The 20759-nt window shown below is 32.8% G+C and overlaps 1 protein-coding gene and 1 long non-coding RNA gene across 3 annotated transcripts; one reads left to right on the forward strand and one right to left on the reverse strand.

Moving 5' to 3' along the window:
- Positions 1 to 1171: 1171 nt before the first annotated feature.
- LOC148167679 (replication protein A 70 kDa DNA-binding subunit-like) lies at positions 1172 to 20087 on the reverse strand. Of its 2 annotated transcripts, none has more exons than XM_088044946.1 (5): positions 19398 to 20087; positions 3820 to 4701; positions 3326 to 3775; positions 2309 to 2509; positions 1172 to 2259 (listed from the first exon to the last, which is right to left on the reverse strand). In XM_088044946.1, exons 2-5 carry the CDS (start codon positions 4693 to 4695, stop codon positions 2164 to 2166), a joined length of 1623 nt encoding a protein of 540 aa, XP_087901072.1. In that variant the 5' UTR covers positions 4696 to 4701; positions 19398 to 20087; the 3' UTR covers positions 1172 to 2163. The 2 variants fall into 2 exon arrangements, with proteins under 2 accessions (XP_087901072.1, XP_087901071.1); XM_088044945.1 differs by lacking the exon at positions 19398 to 20087 and adding an exon at positions 7469 to 7679.
- LOC148167680 (uncharacterized) lies at positions 14798 to 18437 on the forward strand. The gene is made up of 2 exons (XR_015770701.1): positions 14798 to 15724; positions 15780 to 18437. It is a non-coding gene; the product is annotated as an uncharacterized LOC148167680 (long non-coding RNA).
- Positions 20088 to 20759: the final 672 nt, after the last annotated feature.

Genomic DNA, 20759 nt, shown 5'->3' on the forward strand with positions numbered 1-20759 from the left:
TTAGAAACCATAGGTAAACACAACTATAATCCTTCCCAAGAATTTCAGAATTATTTCGAGCTCTTCGGAGTTTTTGGAAGGACGCTTGATAAAAAATTTCTAATATACACATTCAATGTTTACTTTTTAATTTATTAATGATAACGATTTTAATTTGCAATTATTTGCAATTATTTATCCAAAATGCACTAGTAAAGAGGTCTTTATTCACTTATTTGAAACAGAAAAAGTACTCTATTACTCTCAAGAGACCATAAAGAAAATCATTCTTCATTTCCATGAGAACAACGCAGGCACAGCTTTCTAAGCGCTAAAAATATATTTTTTAGGCGACTTAAACTAAAATTTGAATGTTAAACCTCAAAAGCGGCCTAAACCTAAGTCTTTTCTGGCCGCAAACATTTTTGGCCGATCTATGGTGGCGCCATCTATCCATAGTTTTGCATATTACGATACCAAAATTACCCCCAATTTTTTGGGTAAAATCAAATCGACAAACTGCTGTAAAGTGCAACAAAGACGCGTTGAATGATTGAAAATGAACATGTCTAGCAGTGCTGCCGCAACAACATCAAAAAGCACATCAAACCTAATTCATGCAAATGTAAATAAGGAAAATAAACTTTTCTGAAGGATTCATAATAAATATTTCAATTATTCAGTTGTTATAAATGATTAAATCAAATAAAAATTAATTAATTTGTAAATTTAATAATGTCGCCTAAAAAATTATGTGTTTATCACGGCCAAAAAGTGCCATTTTGCCCTCGCCTTCTTTCTGGCCACGGCCATTAAAAAAAAGGCTCGGACAAAAAAGAAACTTTTTAATAATTACGATTTTATTTTGACTGCAACTATCATAAAAATGTTTATACAGGATCCTGTGTAGTCGGTAGCAGTAAAAGTAAAATCGTTTTTACATATTTTCCATTTTGTATATTTTTGACTTTCTTGGTGTAATTTTTATTGTATTTTTTAATTTTATTTTTAACGTTTTATGTAATTTCTGCTTTATTATTATTTTGTTTGTTTCCTTGAGTTCTTTTATTCATATTTAAGTTTTTTTTTAATTGTTTTATTTAATTTTTGCTTACAATAAAGTTTGATATTTTTGTTTTGTTTCCTTTAACTTGTGAATTTTTACATTTTTTTTTCGTGATAAGTTAATCAATTGTTATTATTATTATTATTATAAATTTTATTATAAAATATATTGACCATTTAATTCTATTTTAATTAACGAATTTTCATATATTGAAACAAATCTTTTATTTTTTAGCGAAAAACGTAATAGATACAGGGTGTTTTCGATATACACTACGAAAAATTGATCACGGTCTTTTACCACTTACTCGGTATACTGAATTCACATATGAAAATATCCACCTAAAACAACAAACCTTGGATTGTTGCTAAACAATCAAGATTATAATTTTTAATCCAGTGGCGAACTGGAAATTTTGACCAAATTTAGAAAACGAGAAGATTTTTACATAGTGCATTTTTTCTCAATTGATTTTACTTGTCACCAATTACCGTGTTTTGTTTGCTAGTGTATTTCAAAAACAGCCTTTATTAACTAAATGAAGACTTGACATAAATAACGGGCTGAGCGCCAAATCGCATATTTGGGATCCATTAGCAAAACCTAATATAATTTATGCCGTTAGCTTAATATGAAAATGTTTGATTATCTTAGAATATGATTTGGCGCTTAGCCCGTTATTTTTGTCTTCTTACTCGGATTAGAATAAAAGAAAAACACAAGGTTAAGTTTAAGCTAGTACAATTTGTTAACTGAAGTGAATTAATTCTTGATTTCTTAAAAACTAACTTGTTGACTCAAAGACTTTGCGATCTTTAACAATCATCAAACTTTTAAAGCTATTTCGTAGTCAAATTAAAAAAAAAACATAAAAAAACGATAAGTTTAAGATTACAAAAATTATCTCTTTTATAGATTTTATATATGCTTAAAATAACCAAAATATCTTCCTTTAATATTAAAACTAAAAAATATCCATATTTAACCTAACGAAAAGACAGAATAGAATGAAATCCTTGACGAACAAAAATAATAATTCTTCCATTCGTTGGACCAACATAATTCTGCCTTGACGTACCAAAGCTATTGAGAATTACAACAGTACTTATAAAACCAGCTTAGCTGATTATTTCTGCTATGTTGTTGCACAAAGCAGAAGCTCCATTGCGAATGTTTTCCACGTCCCACACTATAACCTTCAAACGTTGCTCATCCTGCAACAATTATATTCAATCAACAGTCAAACACACCTCAAATCATTACATTATACGTATCCATTTTAGCTCTGCAAGTAAAAATAAACGTCTTGAAAGCGGCTTCTTGGAAATGGGAAATTGTAGCGTCCGCGTGGGGTTCATTTTCCATTGCTAGACCAACTTCTTGCGCAGTTTTGTTGAGAATCTTCTCAGCAGTTGCAGAAAACACCGTCACCCAATGAGAACCACTAAAATCGGCAATGAGCATCTGAAATCAATAGTTAATAATTATAAGTAGTGAATGTACCAAATTTGGTTGTTCGAACTTTAGAACTGTCGAAGTTACGAAATTTTATAGACACATTTTGATTTTGAGTTAGTCCTCCATATGAAAAATTCTAAAATTCTTACTTCTAGTTCTAAAATTCTATGATTTAATACACTTTATAAGCATCTCCAAACTAGTAAATATACCAAATTCAAGTGTTCTAACTTTAAAATTGTCAAAGTTTCGGAATTTAAGAAAATTTGTGTTTGTTTTTCCAACATAGTATGAAAAAATTCTAAAATTCTTACTTCTTGTTCAAAAACTCTATAAATTAATACACTAAATAAGCATTCTGAAGGTAGTAAATGTACCAAATGTGGTTGTTCTATATTTAAAACTGTCGAAGTTACGAAATTTTATAGACACATTTTGATTTTGAGTTAGTCCTCCATATGAAAAATTCTAAAATTCTTACTTCTAGTTCTAAAATTCTATGATTTAATACACTTTATAAGCATCTCCAAACTAGTAAATATACCAAATTCAAGTGTTCTAACTTTAAAATTGTCAAAGTTTCGGAATTTAAGGAAATTTGTGTTTGTTTTTCCAACATAGTATAAAAAAATTCTAAAATTCTTACTTCTTGTTCTAAAACTCCATAAATTAATACACTAAATAAGCATTCTGAAAGTAGTAAATGTACCAAATTTAGTTGTTCGAACTTTAAAACTGTCAAAGTTACGAAATTTAAAAGACAGATTTTAATTTTGAGTTAGTCCTGCATATGATTAATAATTATAAAAGAAATTGTCTCACTCGAAGAAGTAGACTGTACTTGAAGTTTGGATATTCCTTCTCACATCTGTCACATCTGTACATTTTATTATCTATTTCTATGACCTTCTTGTTGCAGTCATCAGAAGGACAGGCTTTATAAACCGCATTCTCGGAAATAACAATGAGGATTGTCGCCAAAGTTCGAAAATACTGCAAGCCATCCAAATTTCGGATTTCTTGCAAGTTGATCCATCGCGATGGCACTCTTTTCTGTTGTGTGAAACTGCAGTACTGTCCTCTAGTGGTGAACCACTCTTTAAGTTCTCTACTGTCTTCATTGTCGGGGTCAACTTTCAGATGACTGTTCATTCCAATGGACAATTGTTTCGCGCCACCAAACTCTCCAACTCTTACTCCTCTGAGAAGAAGAACCGGATGTTCGAAACCGTTGAAGTTTTCAGCTTGGGCTCCCCACAATGTCAAATTGATCTGAAAAATCAAGTCAGTTTATAAAAATAGCGAGTCTTACGTACGGTTGTTTCTGATTGGTCCACTAACACGACGTCACGTTTGTGAAGATCCTCATTGGTTCGTCTTGACGTCACGTTTTGTAGCTCTGATGAGTTTAGACAAACGGCTATGACGTCGATGATGGTGTTTACATCCATTTTGATGACATCGGAAAGGTTTGTGAAGTTGTACTCCACTTGAGGAATGTCTTCATTGTCGTTGGTTTGTTGAAGAACACTTCTTTCACATATCTTAATTTCGTAGTCATGTTTTAGAGAATTGAAGTTTTTTTTCGCGGGAATCACGTCACAGTTACTCAAATAGTAAACTTTGTCCACCTCCACGGCATTGAAGAACTTTTCCGCCACGTTATTGAATGCCACACATCTTATTTCTCCACTGCTATCAATGAGATCAAAGTTAAAAACTTTTATGTTTCTTCCTGGCCGACGAGAATTCTTCATCTCGGATTTATTGGTTACTCTAGCTTTAATCATCCATTTTTTTCTATAAGGGTTAAGTCCTTCTATCGGGGTTATGTTTTTACTTTTTGATTCCGCTGAAGGGGTCACCTGTGCGTTCTCTTTTAACATTTCTTCGTTAAGTACTTTAGGATTCCCAATTCTACCTCCAACTAAAGAACCAGATAGCAAAGTCTCGAGGTTTAAAACCACAAGAATTTTTGTGCCTGATGGTATACTGGTCATTCTGTACTCTTTTAGTTTGACCACCGAAAATTCTTCAATTTGTACAGTGGGGTCAGCAACAAAAACCACTGTACCTGAGGAGTACTTTCCATCAGAAAGCACAAGTCTGTAGCGATGTTTGTCGGAATTCTCTTGTATAAGTTTGAAGCCGATAATTTGTAGAATTGGTTCGAGGATTTCTTCGTTCTTCATGATGGGCTGAAACAATTTATTTCAATTTACAAGGTAGATACGGCTAAAATTTAAAATTTTTATTAAAGAACAGTCCAAGAATGATTTGTTTAATTCTGTAATATTGCTTTCTCTTTCATATTCAGAGTAATGAGTGAATAGGAATCCAAAAACAAAGATGCTAAAGGATTTAAGATATCGAAAAGAAAGTGGAATAAAAAAATACAAAGAAAATTTAAAGGGAATGTAAAAACAAGGTGTGTTCAAAGACAATCAATGTAGAGAAAATAAACGGAGGATCTAAAGAAAAATCGGATGGAATCTAGAAAATGTAAGTAAGAAAAACTTGAAATAAAACTCTGGGAATCTGTAAAGTTACAGAAAATTCAAATACTTCTCAGGATTTATAAAAACTAAATACAATTTGAGGAAAAATTCAAAGAATATCTAGAGGTTCTAAAAAAAAGTCAAAATTTAGAGACTCTAAGCAGAATCTACAAAAACTCTAAAAAACTTTAAAGAAAAACCTAAACAGGCTCAAGATGATCTAAGAAAATATTCAAAGAGAATTTCTACACTTGAAATTGGAAACTAACTTGATAAAACAGCATTTTTTCTTCAAATTTTGAATACAATTTGCATTAGATCTAAAATGACAACTGAGATATTTTTAACACATTTATATTGAAGAAATATTAAATTAGCAGTTGATTTTATAAACCTTCACAATTAACTAAAAATTAAATTTTTAAATCGTCGTGACGCCAAAACTATCGGTGATAAAAAAAACTCTTTTTTGCGTAAGTTTGAAATTTAAGACGATTTTGGGGGTGAACACAAATGTTGCCGGACCCTGTAAAAAAAGCAAACGTAATCTACAAATAAAGAAAAATGTCAAAAACTCAATGTCAAAAAATCTACAAAAACTGTAGAGAACTTTAAAGAAAAAACCTAAACGGGCTCAAACAGGTTTAAGAAACATTCAAAGAAAATTTATATGCACAATCTAGAGAAAATTTAGATATAAACCAAAGAAGAATCGATAACAATTTTACGGAATTGGAACAAAAATCTAGATCGTCTAAGGAACACTAGACCAAATCTAAAGATCTACATGTAAACAAACTGGAAATTCTAAAATTCAGCATAAGAAATAAATTAAGAAAGAAATTATAGACTGTGGACTAGCCAGGGGAAATCTAAACATGATTTCGGAAAAAAATTGTGGTGGAGAAGTGACGTCATTTCTAAAAACTGCCATGTCTTATCGTTTAAAAGATACAAAACAAAAAACGTTGAAAAAACTTTCAAATAATTAAAATCAACCTAATGGGACTTAAATTTGATAAGAGTACTTATAGGATAATCCGAAAATGCAAATGAGACTTTTGTGTTAATTTTTCCAAACAAAAATTGATTTTAAATTGTCAAAATGCTTTAATAAACATGTACAAGGTGTTTAAATAATAAATGTTTCTAGCATCAAGGGTGGCTATGAAATGTCAAAGAAATTTGCCGCTCATTACAAATATGGGTTTCAATTTGTCAGCTGACATTTGCAGTTAACCTCAAACATGAAGTAAAGTAAGTTTTGAGAAAGAAACTGTTCCAATTGTGGTTTAAAGCCTGAAAATCGAAGACTTGGGCACACAAAACCTTAACTAAAACGTCATTGAAGTAAGTAACATTATAAATAATTTTCAAGATAGTTATATTCACTATGAAAACAAAGCGGCAAAATAGTGTACGTCAGGAATTTCAAAGCCACGCTTGATGCTAGAAACATTTATAAACACCTTGTATAAGGGAGCAGTTTAGGAAAAAAAAGCTTATTTAAAAAAAATAAATTTTAAATTTTGCGGCGGAGTGTACAATATTCCAATTATGCATCATTATTATGCATTTGGTTATAAAAGAAGCAGGATAGGTAAAGTTTGCCACTATTTTCTCAATTTTAAAATACATACACCGAAACCGCAATCATCGAGTTTTAATGATAATGATACATCGAAAATAAAAATATTTGTATTAAAAATCGATGTTTTTTTGGCAAAATCGATATTAATAAAAAATCAATGTAAAAGTCCCAGATTTAATACATGTCGATGTCGCAGTAATCGTTTGCAGAATGTATGCAAGCCAATTCTAGGCTTTTGACAATTCTAGGCACACAACCTTTTTTCAAATTTAACATTTTTAATACCTAGTAGTACTGATGTTTTGTTTACTAAAATTGGTTGTATTCAATTTCCTAATAGTATTTATCTGTTTGTTTCAGCTAATTTTATCTGATGAAGTGAAATAAATAAAACCAAGTTTTTATGTTTTTATGACCTGCCTTTATAAACTTATCAAGTTTACCCATGACTTATGACACATTCTGATTAACACAGGCGTAAAACTGATACCGCTTCCTTTCCTCTATATGTATGAAACAAATTATTTTACTATTGTATTCAAGTTTGAGTGCATATTTTGCCCTCTGCTAAGAGTTTTAACGATTGGAACTTGTAAAAACACGACTAGCCTGGTTTAGAGTAGACAAATGTGACCTCACTCTCCCACTAATGACGGCAAATGCTGCGACTGTGTTATTAACCTATGTCACTGTTGCAACGCAGGTTAAAATTATGCTGGCTCAGATAAAATTTAAATCTATATTGTTCAAAATCCTTCAAAGTTTAAAATAAATAAAACCAATAATTCAACCCACGGACTTCTATTTTCTAAACTCAACAACGTAATAATAATTACAGTGATTCAAGACTGCTTTGAATTCAATTTATGTACATACCAAAATAACTCCTTCTGAGAGATCCAACTTCATTTTGAACGAACTCATGGCTAAACACAACTTTGCAAATAGTAATTTCTTCTTCAGAACGTCACAAATTGTAATTATGTTTCGCTTTTCACTCACTAAATTTTATCGAAGGTTCATAATAACACTAACGCAACTAAGTCGGTGCAGCGCGCGCCTCTCTTCTTATCTACAAGGTTGACCTTCGTCATAATTACCACTTATTCCAGCTTTCTCGCTCTGAAGGCCACATAGAAATGCACTTGTCAGACCGCCAGTCGTCTTTCAGCTCTCGAGGCGAAAGTTTCAACAAGACTAATAATTATTATTATACAGGGTGATTTTTAAAAATCAAAATGGAGTTTCGACAGTATTTTAATTAAATTAGGTAGATTAAACAATAAAACATCTTGCAGAAACATAATTTTGTTAAAAGTCGAATATATAAATCTTAAATTAACCAAAATCATGAATGGTTGAATTGTTTGCTACTTGATACTTTAAATAACCACCTTCTTTTAACTACTCTTTCGTTCATCTACTTTAATTAAATTTTTCACTTCACTTCACTCAAAATAAAAATTCCAAGAATTTAAAATTAGTGGACAAATCAGTTCGAACTCTTTACTTAACACATCAGATACTGAATACATAAAAAAGTAATTTCATAATTTGTTTTTGAATTAAAACTTTGTTAAGAAAATTTGTCACACCCGTGAGAATATTTTAACAAAAGTTGACAAAACTGGTTGAAATCTGTGGAGTTAAAAATTGATAATTTGTATACAAAGTAACAGATTAATAATGCAGTTTTTGCACTAATTAAAGTTAAAAGATATATCAGTGAAATACTGAAAATAAATGTCACGAGTGTGACAATTGTTAGATCGGACTTTCCAAATTTGATGATTTAAGGCTTAAACTTGTACTGACAGTTGGTTTTAACAACTCCTATTAAAATGCTCACATGTTAAAGCAACTCTCGATGGTATGGGAGGGACAAATAAACGTATCGTTCACAGAAAGGTAATCAACAATTCTGCTAAGGATTTCTCCTTGAAAGCAAAAAGTCAATTAATAATATAAATATTTTGTATACTGGTGAATTCAAAGTCAAAATATCTGAATTAACTAAGGAAAAATATTCAAGCAACCAAATATCCAACAATATCTCATATTTTGTCCAAATAAAGAAATTAGTTTAGGGTGGATGTAGGTATGTCTAGCGGATTTAAGTACACTCGACCAATTTGTGAAACCGAAACTGGGGGCTGTGGGCGCCTTCGCCTGTGTAAAATATAACTTACTTTGTTCAAAATGTTACAAGTATTAATAAAATTAGTCTTTCTGCTACTTTTTTTTATTTTTTAGCAACGTTTATTTAACAAGTTTTGCTTTGTCACGCCCGTTACAGTTTTCTAAAAAATACAGTGCACAATTGAATTGGTTATTCTAATTGCAAAGAGGCTTAAAATGTGTGCCAATAGTTCATATATTTGTGAACTAAAGGAGAAAGAATAAGATTTTTGTTATTCGCAGAAATATAGAAAAATGTAATTAAAAACAATAAATTTAATTTGTACGCGTCACACCCGTGACACCACAAATTAACTTGCTGCTCTATGATCTGCAATCGTAACTTAACAAATTTTATTTAGATAATTTGCAGCACTTTAACCTACCTGATTTTGTCACACCCGTGACATATGGAATTGCTGATTAATAATTTCAAAAAAGATTGTCAATCCTTTCTGTTATTTGCTGCTTTTTGACATTACAATAACGGCATTCTTTTTTTTGACACCATGCACCTAGATTTTATTAACTTGTATTGCCTATTTTTTTTCAATTTTGATAATTTTTTTAAAAATATTTTTTTGTAAAGTAGAACATATTGCACATTTCTGAATCAAGAAAATTAATATCTTCCAAATTATGAAAAAAATATGGGTGCCATTTTAAGATTTTAAGAAAGTTGAATATCGCTCAAAAGATTTAGAAAAATTCTAAAACCATCAGTTAATAGTAAATTAAAATTCTACGCCTGCCGTTTTTAAAAAATCACTCTGTATTATTATTCTACAACATAATTAAATATGAAGTAAATAAAAAATTATGTGCCTAGTCATTGTATTCGGCAAGATTAGCCCATATTCTTTGTAGAAAAAAATTTAAAAATTTATAATTTAAACAAAAAAAAAACAAACAACTAACAGATATATCAATGACTTAAAAAATCTAATAAAGCATAATGTGAAACTGAAATACAGTAGTTGCTGGCGGCTATGAAAAATCAGCTAATTGGGTTCTCTTGATGCTTCGATTTTTGATAAATTGCAATTGCATAATGTGAATGAACTTAGTGATAGGAAATATCGCAACAGATTATTCTAGATTACCCGAAATTATTAAAAACGTTATTAATGACTTCATTAAAAATTACTGATTTTAAGTTAAAACATTATAACATGACTGACCTCTCATTTTTGTGCATTTTTGTCTTTAGGAATTTTTATGGATTATACAGATGTTCGGTAATGTTACTGCCATAACCTAATGGCTAATCATGGAAGGTAAATGATTTTCGAATCTGTAATTATATTTTTTGCTTTATTTTAAAAGCTTCAAGAACCCAAAGTAGTCCAAATTCATCCAATTTCGAAATTGGCGAAAATCCAAGTATACAGGGTCCGGCAACACTTGTGTCCACCCCCAAAATCGTCCTTAATTTTAAAGACAAAATTTTGAAAATTTGCATACGCTCACAGTTGACGAAGCTCTAAAAGCTGACAAAAAAATTGTTTTTTATCACGGTTTGTTTAGCGTCGCGACGCCTAAGAAGTCTAATTTTTACCGATTTTTGAGTTTTTGCGGAATAATTCGCGAATTCAAATTTTTTTCGACATAACTGTAACAAAAATATTTAAATTTTTGTTTTAAATCAAATACAAATTGTGTTTAAAATTTGCGAAAAAAACGCTGCTTTATCAAGTTAGTTTTCAAAATTATGACGGCGCAGTGGCAAACTACGTTTACACCAAAATTTCACAAGTCACTTCATTCACTTTTATAAAGGCTAATTTTGATTAACACGGGCATGTTGCACTTTATGGACACCACAAATCGTTAATTAACATCGACAAAGCGACAATTTCATCAAGTAAGACTTTTGTTACAATCTAAAGCGAACCAAAGGATAGATGTCATTTGTGACACAAGATGTTGACAGATGGGTGTAAACGTAGTTCCCAATTTTGACGTAATGAAATTGGAAACTAACTTGATAAAACAGCATTTTTTTCTCAAATTTTGAAGACAATTTGCATTGAATCTAAAATAACAACTGACATATTTTAAACATATTTATATTGAAAAAAAATTAAATTAGGGGTTGATATCACAAACCCTCACAATTACCTAAAAATTACATTTTCAAAGCGTCGCGACGCCAAAACTATCAGTGATAGAAAACAAATTTTTGCGTCAGCTTCTAGAACTTTGTTAACTGTGAGCGTATGCAAATTTTGAAAGTTTTATCTTTAAATTTAAAGATGATTTTGGGGGTGGACACAAGTGTTGCCGGACCCTGTATATGTAGTCTTTTGACCAAATGAATAATTTGTCGCTGAAATCAGTGGCGCCAATAAGAGGAAGAAATAGTAGTGCAATGTTTGCAAAAAGAAGAGAATGTCAATTTTTAATAAATGTTCAAAGTGGCCATACTGTGACTGCCGTAATAACGATAGGTCAAATGAGTTTATTTTCATAATCACGAAGCAACTACGCTACTGGCATAAAATAATAAACTGTCAGTTTTGCATTAATCAAAAAACTACCTGGGATAAGTTTGATTCAAAATTTGGTGGTTCTTTGCGAATTAATCTTTGTTTGGTTGCTATCGGCGACACTAAAGCCGCGATTCCACTTGTTTGCTCTAGCCCAGACCAGACCAGATATCCAAGATTTGAGTGACGTTTTTATAATTCTTCAGCCCCTTTCTGCGGTTGGACCGTAATAAAACATTAAGATGCAATTGCACCCCAAGTTACTGGTGGTCTGTCCGGGCTACGCCAAACAGGCCAAGTTGATTCGGTTCCGTGAAACAGCGCAGAGATAAATATGATATAGATATTATTAATTAATAGAATTAATTAACACAGAAATTATGTAAATTTTGCAATGATAAACGGAGGACGTATTTAATTTCGTGCTAGTTCTGAATTTCAACAGAACGGCCGCCGACCCGAACCAACCGGAGTTGTCCGGAAACTCGCCAGACAGGACAAGTTGGTTCGATTCCGTGGAACAGCGCAAAAATTAATTTGATGCTGATATTCTATTTATTGCCGATGTAATAAATAACAGACATGAAAATAGAGAGAAAGATGAAAAAAAAATTTTTTTTAAATAATTTGATCTGTGGAGTTTGCCGATGTACCGGGTGTTCCAGCGATTGCTGAACATAGGGAAATAACATGGGAAAATTAATTTTATTTTTTTCCTGCTCTTTGGAATCCCCAAATAAAATTCGGTCAATGGTGGATTTTTCTTTGAATGATTCTGAATCAGACCGTAATTTTTTAATTCGATGCTTATACGGCCTGATTAAAAAAAAAACAAATTAAAAACGGGTAATTTCAAACTTCCCGCTAAAATGTCGGTACAATTGAAATTTGATATTTGTCATTGGGAAAATTGGCGAAGGGTGCGACATCTATTGTCGTTTGTCTAAAACGCCGAAACGGTGAACAACAAAAACGGCCTGTCTTTGAAAAGTGTTTTTGAACCGTTTTCGTTGTTGAATTTTGCAAATTAACAGTTTAAAATACTTCTACTCTGTGTCTAGACTTTTTCCCTGCTTAGGACTAAAGTGATTTGTCGTTTTGTTTAATATTTCAATGGTCAAATATCTCATATTGTTCAAGAGTAAATTGGCAAGAAATGTTAACATAATTCAACGAATCAGGCTCACTGACGCTGTTAAATGTTAAAAGAGGCCTTGTAGTAACAATTTGTATCATGAGATACTAAAAATTGGCAGAAACGCACGCACTAAAAATATAAAATTGAAAAATGCCAAATACAGCTACGTTGATGTTAGTTTATAAGTTTTACTTGCAAAAAAATTGTTGGAAAACATTCAATAGCCACAGGTGCATCATTTCCCTGACTATTATATAAATATGTAACTTTCTTTTAAAACCAGAGCCGAATTACAGAATGAAATCGCCAAGAAATATTGATTTGAACCGCCAATAAGTCCACAGCAGCCTTCTATTAAATGTCCGAAGAATGCTTGTATATTTATGACAATTTTCTGCATCGTATGGCATTTTAAATAAAGAAAAATGCAAATTTTTGTTGCTTGTTAGATACTGTTTTTCACCGTTAAAACCGCCATTTTCTAGTTTAGTTGCGCCATCTGTTGACACCCGAATAGCCCCCAATTGTGACAGCAGATCACCGTGAGTCCAAACTAACCTCACTTTTTAAAGATTTGGAGATTTCCTTTGGACTAACAACGATGCCTAACGTTTCAAAACTCTTGTTCTAAGCCCAAATTGTTGGTTTCCGACATAGGTAACTTCAATCTGTGCAAAAAAGTGGTTAAAATTTAACAAAATGTTGCGAAGACTTTGAACTCTTATTAAAAACAAAAACACCGATGTTTGGCTGTGTTCTTCTGTTCGACAGTCTCTGCCATATATTTTTTGTCGTTTCAAAAATGCATGTGAACTCTTGGTGATGCAAATAATCCATTAACAGAGCGTCTTGATAAATGAAATTTATTTCAGTTGTAGCATAAATGCTACCGATTTTGTAGTGCAAAACTGAAGTAAAACTGATGTAGCACCTCAATTGGACTATTAGCTTTCAAAATTTTAGGTCCATATAAGGCTTAACAGATGGTGACAATTTGTATCGATTTAATAAAGCGATGAAGTCCATTAAAACATGTTTGTGGGTTGGATCTTTGTTGCATAACACTATTCAATTAAAAGCCAACATAAGCTGTACCACCAATGTTTCTTTTACTCTTAGCTGCTTGTCTTGGTATGTCTTGATATCAAATTATCGATCTAATTTTGAGCACAGACTGAAATTACCTATGTCGGAAACCAACAATTTGGGCTTAGAACAAGAGTTTTGAAACGTTAGGCATCGTTGTTAGTCCTCCAAAAGAAATCTCCAAATCTTTAAAAAGTGAGGTTAGTTTGGACTCACGGTGATCTGCTGTCACAATGACAAATATCAAATTTCAATTGTACCGACATTCCGGCGGGAAGTTTGAAATTAATCGTTTTTAAATTGTTTTTTTTAATAATGTTGTAAAAGCATCGAATTAAAAAAAATACGGTCTGATTGAGAATCATTCAAAGAATAATCCACAATTGATCGAATTTCATTTGGGGGTTCGAGAGAGCAGGAAAAAAATAAAATTCATTTTCCCATGTTATTTCCCTATGTTCAGCAATCGCTGGAACACCCGGTACAGAGTCAGTGATTATTAATTTTTGTGTGCGCCGATATCTAAGTTATATTCTGTCATGAAATTGCCAGAATTTTAAGAAAAAGCATGGGTAATAAAGGAATTTAGGTATATTTTTGGATAATCTCCTTAACTTAATTTGTTTAATCCTATTTGCTGAAATATCACCAAAATCAAGAGTGTAAAATAAAATACATACATCGAAACCGCAATCATCGATTTTTAATGATACAAAGAAAATAAAAATATACAGTATGTCCCCGGATTGAGTTCACAATGGGGAAAAAAAGTTTATTTTCCATTTTACAAAAAAATTACAAAGAAATAACATTTTTTGCTTATTTTATTTTATAAATCTGTAATTAAAATTTCAAAATTATTAGTTTGTACACTCTTAAAATTTAATTTTTTCATTATTTTTATTTATTAAATTTTGTAATCGTATTTAAATAATGGCAGGCTGTGGATTCACAATATCAAAAAGTACGTTAAAGTATTAAAAAATTTGGATAAGAAATGCAGTTGCTTCCTTAACAATAATTGAGAAAATTCGAAACAGTCTTAAAGAATTACGAGTTAGAATTGAACTATATGCTAAAACACAGGTAATGGGTCAATCAAATAGTGGAAATTGGTTTGAGTTAAGGAACAAATTTCATTTATTTGACATTTTTTGCAAAATTAAAAATAAAAAAGTTCTTCGTTATTTTTGGTTTCTTTCGATTTTAAGAACACAGCTTGATAATATTAAAGTTTTAATTAAAGATTTACTTATTTTAAATTAAGCAAAAAATATTATTCCTTTGTCATTTTTTTGTAGGTATTTCAAGAATGTACTGTGAAACATATCCGCCATTGCAAAATTGCGTTGACGGAGTTGCTACGGTAGCATCAGTTTGATTGGAGTTGCTAAGGCGCAACTCTGATTTGCAATGCCGCAAGTCAACATGAAATCGGGCCCTAAGAGTAGTATAAGAATGGGGAGAAAAAGCGAGGCCACTCCAAGGCCTTCTAAGGTCACCTCCCACCCTGTTTTTTCCCAAGGCCAATGGCGGCAGTGTCCACTCGACCGCCGACCGGGGACAGTCTTCCTTCAGCTCCCTATAAGCCGATGGTGCGCAACCATGGACTGTTTCATGTGGGGTGGTAGTTTGTTCAGTGAAAGTTATTACAATCCATTTAATGAGCATTCGGAAGAAGAAATAGTTATTCCTCCATAGTGTTGCTTCGCGAAAACATTTCCGACAGTCGGTAGTGGAACCATGGGTGCGATTTTGGTTCTCTAACGATAATTATCGGTACCGAGCATTTCGTTTGTTTACATCACGTGACCATTTTATTTCTCTGTTTTACCGGTCCCGTGGACGAAATTTTGCCAAAAGAGCGACACTATTCTATGACTTAAGTCTGCCTTAACACAATGCATGCCGTTTTGGCTCTCAAACGACAAATAAATATTTTTGTTAGTAATTTTTCAGAGATCTCATTGAGGTTGGTAATTTGATTCTCCCTAACACGACAAGCGCTGTTGCCACATCTTTTTGTTAAACGCTAACTTCAAGTCTATTTGAAAAGTTAATATCTAACCGAACAAGTGTCGCAGAGCATGTAAACCTGCAATTTAAACCTTCAAGAAGCCTTTTTATAATGATAACAATATTTGTTTTTGTGAACCAAGCACGAAGCAGTGTATTTTTTTCGATTTCTGACGTCCGCCGTTACAAAAGTTGGCCTGATAGTTTTTTAACTGTTATATGCCGGTAATGTTACTTCTCTTGGGTGTTACTTAACATTTACGAAAACTTCGCTCCTCAGGTTTGATTTTAACAAGGATTTATCGCCAATCTTCCGATTCCGGTTCAAGTTTGGTCAAGTGTGTTACTCTTTTTAAAACATGTGCAATTTGGCTTAATTTTATTCCTTTCGCAAGAACGGGGAATAGAAGGGTTAAGTCAGGAATCGTTTAAAAGGCAACTCTGTAATAGTTGATACATTCAATCTTCCCTACGAATAGTAAAAAACATAGAAAATAGATAATAGATAACATTTCTATTTCAGTTTAGTGAATTTTTTAAAGACACAATGAATAACTTGACTCCGCACATACCAGTGGCGACTCGCCATATGAGGCAAATTAGGCTGCGCCTCACCACTTTTGTATCTGGCAAATTTAAAACCATTCTAAATTTATTATTATACTTTTGTATATAAATTTTAACATTAATGATCACTTATTATAATCATAACCCTTGAAAAAAAATAGACTTCAGTTTGTTGTTTAGAATATATCGCATGAGGCTCATCATTTTCAGTTTCAGTTCCACTCATTTTACATGCGATATTCACGCGAACTGGAACATCTCCAGATGACCCGATGTACTCGGTAATCTTCGTCGTACAATATTTTGTAATTGTATTAAATTTACCTACTCCTGGAGGACGTGTGATGACTTTTATCTGGTTTAATCTGTTCTATGGGTTTAATTATACCCAATGCGGTATTCTACATAAGAGGTAACTTATGGTTACTCCTAGCCTTTAAAAAGATTCCAGGAAGCATGTCAAAAATACATAGTGAACAACACAAAAAAGAAATTTGGAAATCCCAAACGCCCAAATTTAAAATTGTTTCTAATGATAAACTTAAAAATCGTTCTAATAGGAGAACAATTGAATTGCACTTCAGATAGTTGTGCTAATTTTAAAGAATTTTTTGGCTAGATTAATATTTATAGATATTTTCACAAATCAATTCAAAAACGAAATTAATTACCATATTACCAATTTAGGTGTAATCTACATATAATGAGCCTCACCTTCCCAAGTGATCACAAACTGTAAAATGGAAGTTACCAATGTTTTTGATCAGAAAGCTAACCGCTCGCAAGTAGAAGTGCTTGATGCCTCATTTGGCTATTTGTTAATGTCCTACCTTTTGACACTGTTTTAATCCACAGCAGATTCTCCAAAGGTTTAAGATATATTCTTGTATTGAACCGTTGTTGTGCGGTTCTAATAAATAATTTTGAAAAAGATGCAATACAAGATGATCGAAGTGTTAACCACGACGTTGAGGCTGATATTATCATTCTATTGCAAAGTTTTGAATTATATATTTTCTTTTATTTTGTTGATAACTATTTGATTAATTATTCTCATGCCCACTCACATTCTCAATTCAATTCCAAACCTCGCTAGTTCTACTGTTCATAAACTGAACGTAGAATTTTTTTCTTGCACAAAATTGGCATATGAAACAGAGTTGTTGGTTTTTACCAGACTTAGCAACTCTGGCTTCTAAACATTTTGGTTTCAAATGGACACCAACGCCTTGAATAAAAATGTTTCCATTTTATAATTATTCCAAAGATAAAACAAGTAGCAAACTCCTTTGTATGGACATTAATGTAAGATTTTGGAACAATCCATCAAAAAGGAAAGAAAAATCAGTCTTTGCTGTCCAGTTAATTTTTTACACACAATGTTCTTCATGTTTCATCTAAATAATGAAAAACTAACCTTAGAAATAAATATAATACATTCCTGCATTTAGCCATCGTCGCATTTCTCAATTGAATTATGTTAATAAACGTTAATTTGTAATTTTGCTTGTCTTTCGTAGTGAGTAAACAAACTGTTGAGGTTATGTACTACCGAAAACATCTTTTCGGCTGGGTTCAGGCTGACGAGAAGTTTTTTGTTGCAGTACCGATAATAGCTGCGTAAGTAACGAAAACTCTAGCGTCAGAACTGTCAACTAGGATGACGTCATTGACTTGGACATTGACTTGGACAAAAGTCAGATAAGAAATACATGTTCTGTGGTACGAACTGTCAAGAAAATATTTGGTTATAATGTTCTAAACGCTTTCTTATGGTTTTGTTCCGTTCAAACCATGGGGCAGACTTACTCATTTACTTCGTAGTGCCCTTAGACAACATCAATTCGAACCATTTTGCATGTTTTTTAAAAATTTTGGATCGGTAGAAAACATGTGTGAAATTATCGTCATCTCGAATAATATGTGGCAACAGCGCATCAATTTTTACGGTTGGTGAAAACCGAAAAGTAACCAAACGAAATGCTCGGTACCGATAATTATCGTTAGGAGAACCAAAATCGCACCCCATTATCGAGTACCTGAAGTGTTTTGAAGATCGGTTGTTGACATTTCGCGATTGGCCGCTGCAAGATGTTGATCCATTAACTTTAGCCCACAACGGATTTTATTTACTACCTCAAGAAGTTCGATATTGTGCGCTGTTTTCACTGCAACGTTGAGCTGGGCGCATTTCGCTCAACGAACGTAATTTCCGAAGAACGTATCAGTATTCAAAGGATTGTTATGCAAAACTCTGTATTAGTAATAAAAAAAAATATGTCATAGGATTGAATATATTTTGAACATCCTACTTGATTATAAGACTTGCATGTATGATGGTGTTGGTTTATAATAAATACTGTTAAAGAAATGTTGCTTTTTTATTGACCTTGAACACGAGACGTTGACCGGACCAACACAGGTGGTCGAACCGGTGGGTTGCGCGAATTCCACGCGTATACAGCATGGTCCAAATTTATTGCACACTTTTCATTGCAGCCTGCAACCTAAATCTGGGACTTCTACATCGATTTTTTATTAATATCGAGTTTGCCAAAAAACCATCGATTTTAATACAAATATTTTTATTTTCGATGTAATCGATGATTGCGGTTTCGATTTTATTTTACACTCCTGATTTTGGTAATATTTCGTTTGGTTGGTTGTCAACGTATATTTTGGAATTTTGTCTATTCTTATTAATCTCGAATTTGTTATTTTTTATAATTTAGGTATTTATTATTTTGTTTATTACTTAAGGTTTTTATGTATTTTTGTTTTCTCCGCATTTGTTTATTATTTTGTTGCTTTATTAAGAATTTTATTTATTTTTGTTTTTCACAATAAACTGTGCTATATTGAGTTTTTTATTTACAATTTTTGAAAATCGATGCATTGGAATCGATGTAATTGTGCTCTTGTTAAAATTTAGTTCAATATGGATTTTTTTTAGTCGATGTTCTAAGATTTACTGCAACCCTAAAATTGTCTTTAATTTTAAAAATTTGCATACGCTCATAGTTGGCAAAGCTCTAAAAGCTGACGCAAAAATTTGTTTTTATTACCTTTCGCTTGGCGTCGCGATGCCTAAGAAGTACAATTTTCAACAATTTTTGAGTTTTTGTGGAAATACTCGCGAATTCAAATTTTTTTCAACATATTTGTAATTCAAATATTTGAGTTTTTATTTTAAATCTACTGCAACTTGTGTAATTCGATTTTTTACGCTTAAATGCTGAATTTACGAAACCAACCCTCATTACAGGGTTGTACTCATTTTCTTTCCTTGAAAGGGTACTTCTAACTACCAACACAATGCTACTTGACTCACCCCTTCCGGAACACCCTTATTTAGTCAGGTCCGGGCTTAGCTCGACTGGGAAGTCACGGAATTCTCGCAACAAAACATATTGCCATCGGCCTTAATCATTTATTAATGAAATAACTTACCGGGGGAGCTCCGCCCCCTGCCCCATCGCTGGATAGCGGCTCGGATTACTGGCACTGACCCCTTTTTCTGCAACTGAAGGACACCCATGTTCTCACTCCGACCCTGGTGACATCTTGACATCTTTTTCTTTCTTCGAGTACGGCAAAGTCAACCATTACCGTACCCACCCGCGTACTGAAAATTAACCATCCAGCACGCTACTTGGAAGTCAGCCATCCAGGCCTTCTGGAAGTAAACCATCCAGGCCCTCTGGAAGTCAGCCATCCAGCTCTCTGGAAGTAAGCCATCCAGCCCGACATGTAGCCCCTCGCCTTCTGGAAATCTACCATCCAGAACACTTCCTGGAAGTCAGCCATCCAGGCCGCCTGGAAGTCAACCATCCAGACACCACATGTCCCTCACTCAGCGCATTCTAGAAATCTACCATCCAGAACACTTCCTGGAAATCAGCCATCCAGGCATCCTGGAAATCAGCCATCTAGGCCCCGCACCGCGCACAACACTCAATTTCCACCTTCTTCTCCAACGGCCAATTCTTCACTGCCTTAAGCCACACATTCTGACGTCATTCACCCCAACCCGGGGTGCGCACAAGTTACTGAGCCAATCCAAGGGCTCTTAATTACAACATTAATGACTCCCAGTTACGTCATCACCATTATTACAAATACCACATTTTTATCGTCTTACACTTGTATTTAAAACTTTCGAAAAAAACGCTGTTTTATCAAGTTTTCAATATTATGACGGCGCAGTGGCAAACTACGTTTACACCCAATTTTCACAAGTCACTTCATTCTCTTCAATTTTGTCAATTTTGATTAACTGGGGCATATTGCACTTTTTTGACACCAGGAATCGTTAATGAACATGGACAAAGCGACAATTTTACCAAGTAAGACATTTGTTACAATCTAAAAAGAACAGCTGGGTGTTAGCTAAAAATTGCATTCTTAAGCCGTCGCGACGCCAAAACTATCAGTGGTAAAAAACAAATTATTGCGTCAGTTTATTACACCCAGCATCTAAAATATCAGTTGCTGTTGTTTAAAGAGTATTAAAAAAATGTTGCAAAACCCCATGGAAGAAAAGAACGCGTTTTAGCGCCAAGTATATACAGGTGGGCCAACGAAAACGAAACAGAGGCGTTCAAAAATGCAATGCGCTTTACGTGTCTTGCAAAAATGAAAAGAAAAAATCAACTAAATAAGTAAAAGCAACTACCTGTCCTTCGAAATGCAA

Source organism: Gnatocerus cornutus, chromosome 9, assembly GCF_029298725.1.
Source record: "Gnatocerus cornutus isolate USDA-ARS CGAHR chromosome 9, icGnaCorn1.1, whole genome shotgun sequence".
In the NCBI taxonomy this organism is placed as follows: Eukaryota; Metazoa; Arthropoda; class Insecta; order Coleoptera; family Tenebrionidae; genus Gnatocerus; species Gnatocerus cornutus.